Genomic DNA, 12595 nt, shown 5'->3' on the forward strand with positions numbered 1-12595 from the left:
GGCACACAGACCTTGACCAGACATGCATTGTGAATCATTCCCTATGAAGATGCTAAGCAATACGATGGCTAGCTTCCCCAAGTCAAGCATTTCTTTGTGTATTTATGTATGTGTGTGCTTATGGGTGCCTGTGCACATATGTGCATGTGTGTGCTGGCATGCAGAAGCAAGAGGTGGACAGCAGATGCGTTTCTCAGTTGCTCTCCTCCCTCATTTTTGGCGACAAGGTCTTTTACTGAAGAAAGCTCACCTTTCGTCTTTTTGGCTTGACAAGCTTGGCAGAGAGCCTGAGATCTTCCTGCCTCGTCCCCACTTCCACCCATCTCTCTTTTCCCAGTGCACATGGGTGCTGAGGGTCCAAACTCTGTCCTCATGCTGGCGTGTCATGGACCGAGTCATCTCTCTGCCGTGCTTACTTGCTTGTTTTCTGCTGATGTTTTGTTTGGAAGCAGGGATCTCACATACTCAGGTGAGTCTCAGACTTCCTATGTAGCCAAGGTTGGCCATGAACTTCTGATCCTCCTGAGGCTTCTATCTTCCCAGGGCTGAGATTTCAGGAGTAATCCACTGTGCTCAGTTAATGTGGTGAAGGGTTTCATGCATGCTAATTTAGGCAAGTGCTCTACCAATTCAGTTACATCCCAGTTCCAGTTAAGTCTTTTTTTTTTTTAAACCTTTCTTTTTTATTTGTTTTTCCTCCAGTTAAGTCTTGTTTTCTGTCATTGGCCCAGTGGGTTGTTTGCTGCCATGTTGCCTGGCGGGGCATTCAGGGACATACTCCTCTAGCTTGGAGCCATAAGCCCTTTGGTTGTAGGTGAATATTTGTCATGGAGTACTTACTTACTAGAAGGTTGATTTTAGAAAGAACATCTGGACTTATTTGGTGTGTGTGTGTGTGTGTGTGTAATGCGTATGTTGGTGCATGTGTCATGGACATATATAGAGGTCAGAGAACAACCTTATGGAGTCAGTTTTCTCCTTCTGTTCAGCAGGTCAGATGAGCTTCCATGTTTGCATAGCAAGCACCGTAACCCTGCTGAGCCATTTCTCAGGGGTCCCAGTCCTTTAAAAAAAAAAAAGTTAGATGCCCCCATTTAGGACCCACCACAGCCCTATGAAGAATATTTTATATTATTTATTTAGTGTATGTATGTGTACATGTGTGGGCAATCGTGTGGAGGTCAAAGGACAATTTGTGCCTGTCTGGGGTCATTGGGCAAGCACCTTTACCGGCTGAACAACGTCACTGACCCATAGGAAGAGGATACTATCATTATTTCTATCTTAAGAGGTTCCAAAGTGTTAAATAACATTTAATCAGGACATTCCGCCGCTAGCTGCACCCCAAATAAGACCCAGGTCTTTTTTGACCCCAGTCCTTTCCAAAATATCTTTCCTAAGCAAGCTCAAGGTGAGAGAAGCTAACGTACTTCCTATGGGCTATGCCTCTGTTGTGCCGGTCACCACTGCCACACCCCTAAGGACAGTCACCAGAGAAAGTCATCATCTACTTTCCAGTTCAGGGCTCTCTCTCTCCCTGAAAAGTGTCAACACACTCTATCCTCTCTCTCAAGACCTGCCAAGCAGCAAAACAGAAAACCAGCCTCAACAGAATCTCACGAATTATCACCTGACTTTTCTCCTCCAGTTTTATGCAAATAGCTTAAGAGTAGTGAGGTTTATGAAAGCAGCTGCAGTCTGTCTGGAGGCTTAATTGTTCTGGAAAGTTCAACGCAAGTCACTTTTTTAAAAGCAGTTCTAATACCCCTACAAGTAGGAGATATTTTTCCCCTAGCAACACAATTGGGAAACATCAGTGTTCTCAAAAACAAAGGCACTGATTTTTCCCAAATGCGCTACATTTTCTCTTTTGAAATGAGTGAGAGGACAAATCAGACAGGTTCTCAGAAGCTGTACTTTTGTAGGAGCTGTGGGCGTTGGCACAAATAAGAATGGAGGCATTGTTTCTGCCTTTGAAAGAAAGGTAGACTGAAGCCCTGCAGTTCACTCTGAGAAGAGATAACAGCAGGGGCTGGTGGATGGGCATCCAGAAGGCAAGGAGGAGGCTAGGTGGAGGGCGCTCTTCTTCTGCCTTGTGGAGACAAGGAAAAGGCAAGGCGACAGAAGACAGTTCAGGAGAGGACTGAGCACACAGTAAGATGGCACCTATTCCTAATCCCAGCACTCCAGTGACTGATGCAAAATCACTGGAAAATGGAGGCCAGCAGATACAGTACAATGAGTGCCAGGTCATTGGACCAGCCAGCAAGACCCTGCCTCAAGAATAAATAATAAATAGAACTGTAAGAAGGAAAGCAAGAGATGTAGCTCAGGTCACAGTGCCTGCCTGTACTTTGCAGGATGCCCTGAGCTCTGTCTCCAAGAGTAGAGAAGGAAAGAGGGGGAGAGGGGCGATGATAGAAAATAGTCGGTGAAAATAAATAGAAAACCGTAAAGCAGAGGCAAGGAGGACATGGTTGCATGCAATAAAGTACTGCTTATAAAGTATTGGTCTCTACCCAGAGGCACTCTTTTGGCACCGCGGGTAGGAGTGAGTGGGTGGATGGGTGAATATTTTGTTTGGGGGACACTATCTCCCTCTGTAGTGTAGAGCAGCATAGAATTCTCAGAGATCCTCCTGTCTCAGCCTCCTGAATGCTGGGATTACAGGTATGTGCCACCACACCCAGCAGATCTGACACACTCGCCAAGACCTTGGAAGTGATCTTCCCTCCCTCACTTCTAGGCAGAATGACCTCCTTGATGCTCTTGAATTTTCCTCCACTGTCCTTCCTCCGGGTATCCACCCGGGGGGGTTGTCTCCATCCCAGTGATCGTCCTAACAAGGGCTCCCCTCATCTCCATTGCCTTGGTTTCCTAAAGCTCCAATCACCACCCAGGACATTTTCTGTGCTTTGGATCTAGTCTCTCATAAGCCTTCCCAGAATAAAAATTTCACAGGAACGGTGATTTTGTTTTGCTCGCTAGCATCACTGCAACGCCCAACATCTTGTGGGGGGTGCCGATAGGACCCTGAAAAACCTGAAGGAGTATGTGAGGTGGGGCGGAGGGCTTGGCAAGATGTGTGACTCCTGTAGCAGGCAGGGTTCTGGGCAGGTGCTTAGAGCAGACTTCTCTGCTTTTTTCTCTCCTCTTCCCCGCCCCTCCCCCTTTCTAAAGGTAGACAATCCACAGGAATTAGCTCAGCTAAAAAATCTAATAGAAATCAAACGCGAGAGGAGGGTTGAAGCATAGGGAACAAACGCAGACGCAAAACTAAAGGAAACGGATGGAAAAGTAAGGCGGCGAAAAGGCCAACAGACGTCACTCTATCTGGTCACGCTCCTCGACTCCCCCGCGGCCGGGCGAGGCTCCCCTCCTCCGCCCTGTAGCCGTCCCGCAGCGGCTGCATCTCACCACCACTTGGGAGAAGATCGGGCCCGTGGTCCCGCGAGGGAGCCCCACACCCACACCCCAGAAACCCGCTGCTCTGGGGCCCTGCGCCAGTTCGCTGGGGTTTGGGGGGTAGAGGGATGGGGGTGAGTTGGCGCGGGCCGTGAGGACTACATTTCCCAGGATGCAGCGCACCAGCGCGCTTGCGCGGTGCGGCCGGAGGCGGCGGTCTGTTCTCCGCTGAGGAGGAGTGGGGCTGAGGGAGGCAGCGGGTGAGAGTTCAGAGTTCAGCAGCAGCAGCCCGAGCCCATGATTCCCATATGCCCTGTAGTTTCTTTCACCTATGGTGAGTCTAATGTGGCCCGTGGAGGCCTCTGCCCTGCCCTTCTCCGGCCCCGGGTGGCGGGTAGGCGCGGGGGTTGGGGCCAGCTCCGGGGAGGAGGCGGCGGCCGCCACCCGGGCGTGCGAGTGAGTGAGGGAGTGCGGGGAGGGAGGTGGACGGCGGTGCGGCCGCGGCCTGGCCGGCCAGGGCGGCTTCTCACGGCCCTCTCTCTCTCCCCTGCCCTCCCTCGTCATCCCGACCCCTTCACGGCTGCCCTCCCGCCATGGGACCCGACTCTCCGTGCCCGCCGCAGTGCCCAGCCGGCTGGGGGAAGATGCCAAAATGGCGACCGGCAACTACTTTGGATTCACCCACAGCGGGGCGGCGGCGGCGGCGGCTGCGGCCCAGTATAGGTAACGGCTCCCCGCCCTCTCCCTCGCCTCTCCCTCCGCGCCCCGCGGTCCCTACCCCGCCGGCACTCGGGCCCCGCGGGCCGCAGCCGCCCCCGCCCCCGCCGCACCGCCCCGAGCTCCCAGCCCGCGGCAGGCGCGGCCGGGCCCCGCACCCTCCCCGCTCCCGCCCACTCCCTGTCCCCTTCTCCCCCTCCCTCCCGCCGGGTCCTGCCGACGTCGGGGAGCGGCCCCCAGAGGGGCGAGGGTGGGGGTGGAGTGACGACCGAGGGTTGGGGACGTGGAGGGCCGCTGGGGCCTCGGACGGCCCCGGAGGTAAAATGGCCTCCCGCGGCCTTGGAGCGGAGCCCAGCTGCCCGCCGCTGGCCCCTCGGCTTCCCCCGCCTCCGCCCTGCCAGCCCCCACCCCTTATCCTCCTCTGGCTCGGGGAACGGAGAGAGCGAGCGAAGGGGCCTCGCAGGGAGTCTCGGGCGCAGCGGCCTCTGCCGCGACGCCCCCGGAGCCCAGATAACGTGTCTTTGTGGGCACCTTTACTAGGTCCCGAGTCCCCGACCCTCTTCCCCCACCAGTTCCTCAGAGTGGCTGCTCGTTTGCCAGCGTCACTGCATCCATCCCCATGCCCTGTGGTTTTCTTGCTCGGAGAGGATGGTAATATTCCAACCACCTGTGTGTGAATTGTTTAGCTGCGAGACTGGGAAAGGTGGGCGAAGTTTCAAGCGCATAGCCTTTTTCGCCATTGAGTACGGTGCTAGGTGGAGCAGCGAGTCTCTCTTTTCGGGTCTTTTTCTCTCCCCCGCGTCGGGGAAAAGAAAATGCGATGACTTTGTACTGAGTCATTGTAATGCACGGAATGAAGCCTCTGCCTTCAGATAGCTGTCACTGCAAAAGTAGCTGCAATTTTCGTACATCTTTATCGCAGAAACAAAGACAAAACGATGCATTTATTGTACTTTGCAAGGATCGAAGTAAGACAGTCTCTTGGTTCAAGCCATAAGCGCCCAGCCCTTGAGTTTTGTCTTTCTGCGTGTATTACATTGCGTATCTTAGATATTAGATTCATCCTGGTTAAACTCAGGTAGTTTTTCATCTCATATGCCTTAGGCGAGTTGTGTATTTAAAAGGGGCGCGTTGGAAAAACAAAATTTGAATAACAATATATCCTGATTTGGGGGACATGTAATGGGGTACTGGTTAATATTTGGAGGCTGAAAGTTCTAAAGGAGAAAAAAGTTACCTGATTTAATGGAATCTTAAAATACAATTTACTGCAAGAGGTGCTATTTTGTATATTGCCGAAAAAGAAGACTCTCTGCCAATCCATAGACATAATGCCCCCATTGAATTTTTTTTATCTGAAGAGGTGTTAAAATTTGTAAGTGTATTATATTGCTGACATTGGTATTTTTCTGATTGTTGAAAGCCTTAATATTTTGTGGCATTTTACAAGTCTTTTTCTTGAGGCCTGTGTTGAGAAAAAGGACTGAAATTATATTGTCAGAGCAAAATCTTGGTACATTTCAGACATTAACATGTCATTTGTTTTATAAGTTCAAGCAAAGTTTCAAAAAAATCTTTTTTGGCCAGGCGATGGTGGCGCACGCCTTTAATCCTAGCACTTGGGAGGCAGGGGCAGGCAGATCGAGGCCATCATGGTCTACAAGAGCTAGTTCCAGGACAGGTTCCAAAACCACAGAGAAACCCTGTCTCGAAAAACCAAAAAAAAAAAAAAAAAAAAATCTTTTTTGAAGGAAGAGGACATAGTGAAGACAATTTATTTTTTTGGGAAATGAGAAAGCTAATGGCATCTGTGGCTGTAAACCTACTACTAGCGAGCAAGTACCGTGTGTACTAGAAAATGCTGTGTTTGACCATTAAAATGTTTTGTGCATTTTGTACAGTATTTTTCTGTTTTCTTTGTATCCACTGAATGACGTATTTGCATTATTAATTGTTGACATATTGAAAATTGATGAATTGGTTGCAGTTTTTAGGGTTTTTTTAAGTGCAGGATTATAGATGTAAAAAAAATTAGAATCCAATCAATATTGCGTGAATATTTAATCCCAGCTTGAACAAAATAATATTCCAGTTTGTTGAATTGTTTTGATAATGTATGTCTGAAGAGAAAGGACTGGTCTTGATGTTAACTATACATATATCACCAAACTAATTGTTAAGACTCATTGTCCTTTTACATAGGCAAATGTGAAAGTTACTGGTATTTTAAAAAACAAGAATTCGTATTCAATAATCTTAATGTTTTGAGGAAGATAGGTAAATACAATTAATACCAGCAATGTTAATTCTGGCTAGTTAATTCCTAAAGTTATAATGGAACTTTAGGAAGTAAAAGAGTTTAGTTTTAGTTTGCATGTATATGTTTCTTAATTTGAAAGGTCTCAAAACTCTGGGGATTCTTTAAAGTCTTTTACATGTGAATGGACTGTTTGATTGCATTGAGTATAGGTAATTCAGAGTGAACTTCTGAAATGTCGGTTCTGGTCTTAGCTTTCTTAGTCACGGCTATATGTAATAAATCTATTTGACTAAATTTACCTTAGATTTATCCTTCATGCTGGAAATGAAACCTGTGTCTTTCATGCTCCTTGGCAGTTTGCTCTACCAGGAAACTACATCCCCAGCCTTAGCTTTGATATTTGTTAATGATATACTAAAGAGTTAGTTTGGTGTGTTGTAAAGAGATTATGTGAGTTCCAAATAGCTTTTAGATTGTTTTCATTTATGATAATTCATATTATACACTTCTTTTTCTTTTTTTGTTTGTTTGTTTGTTTTTTCAAGGCAAGGTTTCTCTGTAGCTTTGGAGCCTGTCCTGGAACTAGCTCTTTTAGACCAGGCTGGCCTCTAACTCACAGAGATCTGCCTGCCTCTGCCTCGCGAGTGCTGGGATTAAAGGCATATGCTACCACTGCCCGGCTCATGTTAAACATTTCTGTGTTGAGCATTTATTCAGTCTTTGTGCTGCAAAGTCTCAGTTTCTATTTTTTTTTCCTGTTGTGTATATTTTTTAAGGACAGGTAGCCCTAACAATGACATGTCTTTTGAAGATTTACTTCCTGTTAGAAAAAAAATTTTGAATTTGTGTGTGTTTATGTATTTCTGATAAGATGTTTAATTTATGGGCAGAGGCACAAGACAAGGCGGGTTCTCCCATGGAAAATAACTAAGATGGCTTCATGACAGAAAGTGAGCTTAGTTGGAGAATTCTTGTGTTGAGAAGGTACACTGTTAGACATGCTACACTTAAAAGGGGGCTGGAGAGAAGGCTCAGAAGAAGAGCAGCATCTGTTCTTCCAGAGGACCCAGGTTCAATTCCTAGTACCCACATGACAGCTCAAAACTCTTAACTACAGTTCAGGGAGATCTGACATCATCACACAATTATACATGCAGGCAAAACATCAATGCACATAAAATAAATTTAAAAAAAAGCCGGGGTGTGGTGGAACACACCATTAATCCCTGTACTTGGAGGGAAGAGGCAGTAGATCTCTGTGTTCAAGACCAGCCCGTTCTATATAATGAGTTCCAGAATAGCTAAGGCTACACAGAAAAACCTGTCTTGAAAAATGAACAAGCAAACAAACAAAAACTTAAAAAATTTTGAAAAACCTTAGGGAGGATTACTGTTTGAGGAAACAATCAAAACAAATGCCACACTCTTAAACATATATAGCATAAATCTATATGTGCATGCACACACACAAACACATATATATATATACACACACCATGTAGACTATGTTGACCTCAAGCTCAACCTGGAACTCTAGGTTTTGCTTCCATTTTCCAAGTGTTGGGATTATAGGCGTTGCTGCCAATGCAAGATGATTCTCCTATTTTTATTTATTTTTTTGAGGCAGGGTCTCACATATCTCAAGCTAATCTTGAGCTTAACTGTGTAGAGAAACATAACCTTATATTCTATTAGTCACACCCACCTTATCCCGCTAGCCTCTTTTTTATTTGCTTTTTATTTATTGAATATTGTCTGTGTGGGTGTATGCATGCCCAGTTAAGTGTGTGTCCAGCACACCTGTGGAGATGAGATTTCAACTCTTAGTAGTTAATTCTCTTCCTCCATCATGTATTTTGGGCACCAGACTTGGGCTATCAGACTTGTGGATCAAGTGCTTTAACCTGCTGAGCTGTCTTGCTAACTCTCAGATAATTCTTAATGGGGGGAGGGTCCTATTGTTCTCATAACAGAAATCTTTCTTTCACCCTCTTTTTTTTTTCCCCCCTTATTCTTGTTGTTGGTTTGTTTTGCTTTTTGAGACAGGGTAGCCCTGGCTGTCCTGGAACTCAATTTGTAGGCCAGGCTGGCCTCAAATTCACAGTGATCTGCCTGCCTCTGCCTCCTGAGTGCTGGGATTGATTAAAGGCATGCACCACCACTCCAGCAGTACTTGAGTTTTTAAAGGGGTTACAACATATACAAATGTGTAATAAAATTATTATAGAGTAATTTCTGTTCTCCAGTGAACAGAAAAATAACCTTTTCTTTTAGTATTTTAAGCAGCCATTTTTCTTGTCACTTACTCTTGAGAAAAACCTTGAACATTTCTTGTCATTTCATATTTAGTCTCTTCTCTAGGTAACTAAAATCTTTAGCTGGTACTTAAACTAGTTATATTTCTCAAGATGTAGCTTTAGGTATCATTGATATCTGAATGTTAACTCTACCTTCAATAAAGTTTGCTATTTAAAGTAATCATTTGGCAACATTTTTACCATTCTTATCAGTAATCATTGACTCCAGACCATGTAAAGGTTGTGTAATCAAAGTAATGCAAAGTAATCATTCCCCTTCTTAGCTTCTTACAGACCTCCTGCTTCAGTCTCCCAACTGCTGACATTCTATGCTTGCTTGGTGAGCATTTTAAGAAATCTGCTAGTCAAAAGAAGGCATCTCATATAACTGTTTTGAGGTTTCTTTTGCATATGTTTCTAAATGATAACTTCTTATTACTACAATAATTTGGGCAGGCAAAAGCGATCACCTTGAATGGGTTGATTTGCCAGTTTAGTTTAGGTTTTGTTTTTTTTTATACTTTGTATAGAGTTAATAGTACTGTCTTAAAAGTAAAAAAAAAAAGGATAGTTGCTATTAGACTTATGGTATTTCCTGTACATTTTACTAATAGCCGAGGAGTAGGTTGAAAGGACTGAAGTATAGCTTGGTAAGTTTTGTTTGTTTGTTTGCTTGCTTGGTTTTTCGGGACAGGGTTTCTCTATAGCTTTGATGCCTCTTCTGGAACTAGCTCTTGTAGACTGTCCTTGAACTCACAGAGATCTGCCTACCTCTGCCTCCTGAGTGCTGGGATTAATGTTGGCCACCACTGCCTGGCACTGGGTAAGTTTTTTGTTTTTGCATGGCATGTTCGAGGCCTAGAATTTAATCACTAGTACTACTATAAAGAGGGTTGGAGGATTGTAGAATGAGGCAAAATAACCCTGTATAGAATGTTGAAGTAGATTTGACTTTATGGTGGTACATGGTCTCAGAAAGATTTGAATTGGAAACTAGCTAGCCTTAAATTTGAACCTCAGCTCCATTTCTTTAGTCTGTTAGCCAAGTCACTAACTTCTCTGAGATTTTATTTCTTTAGCCACCTTTTCTCAAGGTGAAGATTAAATACAACATTTCCTAGCATAGAGCATGGTTCTTAGAAAGTTGCCTACCAATGCTATAGGAGCGCATACATTTTTAAAGAACTCACAATTTATGTCTCATATGCTAACTATAAAATAGATGTTGGTATCAATGGTAAATCTCAGTTTCAGTTCAGTAGGGAAGGAAGAAAAACAGAAATGAAATCCAGTAAGAGTCCATTGAATTTTCTGTAATAAATCATACAAAAATTGACTTTCAAAAAAAAATTGAGTTTCATGAGTTGGATATGGTGGTGGTGTATACTCGTGATCCCAGAATTTTAGCTATTCTGAGTAAATTCAAAGCAAACCTGTTCTACAAAGGGAGATTTGTCTCAATAATCAAAACAAATTAGCATTCCTTTTGTAGCAATGTTGAATTAAGTTACTAAATTTCAAATAACTCGTTTTTTTTTTTTTTTTTTTTTAAATTTTCGAGACAGGCTTTCTCCAAAGCTTTGGTTCCTGTCCTGGAACTAGCTCTTGTAGACCAGGCTGGCCTCGAACTCACAGAGATCCGCCTGCCTCTGCCTCCCGAGTGCTGGGATTAAAGGCGTGCGCCACCACCGCCCGGCCAAATAACTCTTGTTTACTTAAATCAGTGTTCCACAACTAAGTCCCCAGCCTTACCCATGTTTATATTGAGCCCAAAACTGACTAGAAGTAAAAGCAATGAAATCTACAAGACACCTTAAGGGAAAAGAGCAAAAGTATAGTCCTAAAAAGAGATTATATTAATGAAGTTTTTAAATATCCAAGCCATTAAATTAACTCTAATATACTTATTATAATTCCAGGCTTGAGATTTTTGAAATCTCAAGTTTTTTACGGTAATCTTTTTGTGTGTTTGTTTTTTGCTTTTGTTTTTCAAGACAGGATTTTTTTTTTCTTGTAGCTTTGGAACCTTTCCTGTAGCTTGCTCTGAGACCAGGCTAATTTAACAGAGATTCACCTGTCTCTGCCTCCTGGGTATGCTACCATGCGCCTGGTTGATAAAGGAATCTTAATGGTTGTAATGAAACAAGGATTATCCTTAAAGTGTTAGAACATCTTGTAAGAAATAATTAGTATTTAGAAAAATAAAAGGATAGATTATTAGATTAAGACTTTATAGAGATAGTGCTATGCTTATCAATAGTTGAGCTAGAATGTAAAGAGTATAGAATGTTTAAAGGTATGGGTTTATTTTTTCCATAGTCAGCTACATTATTACTTAGAATTGCAAAAACTGATAGTGTTAGAATGACCTAGATAATCTACTTAGTAAAGGTTGAAGGGTCAACACAGTCCGTATCCATTGTTTGTGGTACCACTCTGTTAGGGCACAGGATTAAGGTCATTTTTCAAAGGTAGCATCATTTAATGTTTGATAAAGCCTAGTGAAGTGTAGCTCTTAATACATAAAAATCAAGATAATAAAATAAACATGTGCTTGTTTGTTTGTTTTAATATCTGTGTGTTAAAAGAAATTTGAAAGCTATAATTCACCAGACTCTGGTGGTGCATTCCTTTAATCCCAGTACAGGCAGAGGCAGGCTGATCTCTGTGACTTCAAGGCCAGCCTGGTCTACAAGAGCTAGTTCCAGGACAACCAGGGCTATAATTCATGTGATATTGTTACTTGATTTTTAGAGCTTGTGCTCTCAAAGAATGTATACTTGTTGGGCTCACTATGGTAACAGTCATTGACTTTTTTATGTGTACTGTCATTAACATGTGAGTGGAGTGTGTGTGTGTGTATAGCAGCACCAAATCTGGATTCTTTTGAAGAGTGAGCATCAGGTGCTCTTAATGGATGAGCAATCTCTCCACTTGACTTTTCATGAAATAGCAAAATAGGAAATTGGAGGATCTGACTAAAAGTATTACTGTATTTGGAAACAGTTACATCCTGTGATCCTGGGTGACCTGGCACTCATTAAGTAGTCCAGCTACCTTCCAACTTAAGATAAGCCTGCTGCCTCAACCTTCAAAATGCTTACTGGTGTAAGACAACATTCCTAACTTTAAAAAAGGTTCAGACACCAGAGTCCAGCTCTCAGGACCCATATTAGCTTGCTCACAACTACCTATAAGTCCAGCTCCAAGGAATCCAACACTCTATTCTGGCTTCCTAGGTATCCATACATACATAACTGGTGTTTGTGCGTGCGCGCGTGCACACACACACACACACAAGTGAGTGCACACACACACACAAGTGAGTAAATAAAACAGGGCTGGAGAGATAGATGGCTTAGCAGTTAAATGTACTTACAGAGGCCCTGAGATCAGTTCCTAGCAACCACATAGTAGTGGTTTAGAACTATGCCAAACTCCAGTTTCAGGGATCCAACATTCTTTTCTGACCTTCTCAGATACCAGGCATGAATGTGGTGCAAAGACATAGATGCAGACAAAAATACCCATCCTCTTAAAATCTTTACATTTAAGTCTTAAAAAATATTTTTAAATACTTTTTGGTTGAGCAGTGATGGTACATGTCTTTAATCCTAGCATTCAGGAGGCAGAGGTAGGCATATCCCAGAGTCTTAGGGAGTTTTAGGGCAGTCAAAGCTACACAGAGCCTTGTCTCAAACAAACAAACCTTTAAAAACCATTGAAACATATATGTAAAAGAAAACTTCACATATGATAGTTTGGTAACGCATAAAAATAGGCGAACTTGTGTAGCCCTCACTTAAACAGAATACTATCAGTATTCCAGGAGCAGTGTAAATCTGGTTATTATCCTCATGTTTGGTGATCCACTGCTAAAGCAGAATATGTATACAACCAGAGAAGAAGTGGTGCC

The 12595-nt window shown here is 43.6% G+C and overlaps 1 protein-coding gene across 4 annotated transcripts in view; it reads left to right on the plus strand.

The window, feature by feature from the left end:
- The first annotated feature begins 3583 nt into the window (after positions 1-3583).
- Positions 3584-12595, plus strand: part of Zfr (zinc finger RNA binding protein) — a 64796-nt gene continuing 55784 nt past the window's right edge. For 3 of the 4 annotated variants that reach the window (XR_007591160.1, XM_050138985.1, XM_050138986.1), the window contains exons 1-2: positions 3584-3739; positions 4029-4128. Coding sequence is in view for 3 of the 4 variants with exons in the window: in XM_050138985.1 (XP_049994942.1) it covers positions 3703-3739; positions 4029-4128 (137 nt within the window). In the remaining variant the exon portion in view is untranslated. The remainder of the gene's footprint in view (positions 3740-4028; positions 4129-12595) is intronic. The other variant, XM_050138987.1, reaches the window with a different exon arrangement.

This window comes from Alexandromys fortis, unplaced genomic scaffold (assembly GCF_014885135.2).
Source record: "Alexandromys fortis isolate MF-2015 unplaced genomic scaffold, M_Fortis_MF-2015_v1.1 scaffold_37, whole genome shotgun sequence".
NCBI classification, from domain to species: domain Eukaryota; kingdom Metazoa; phylum Chordata; class Mammalia; order Rodentia; family Cricetidae; genus Alexandromys; species Alexandromys fortis.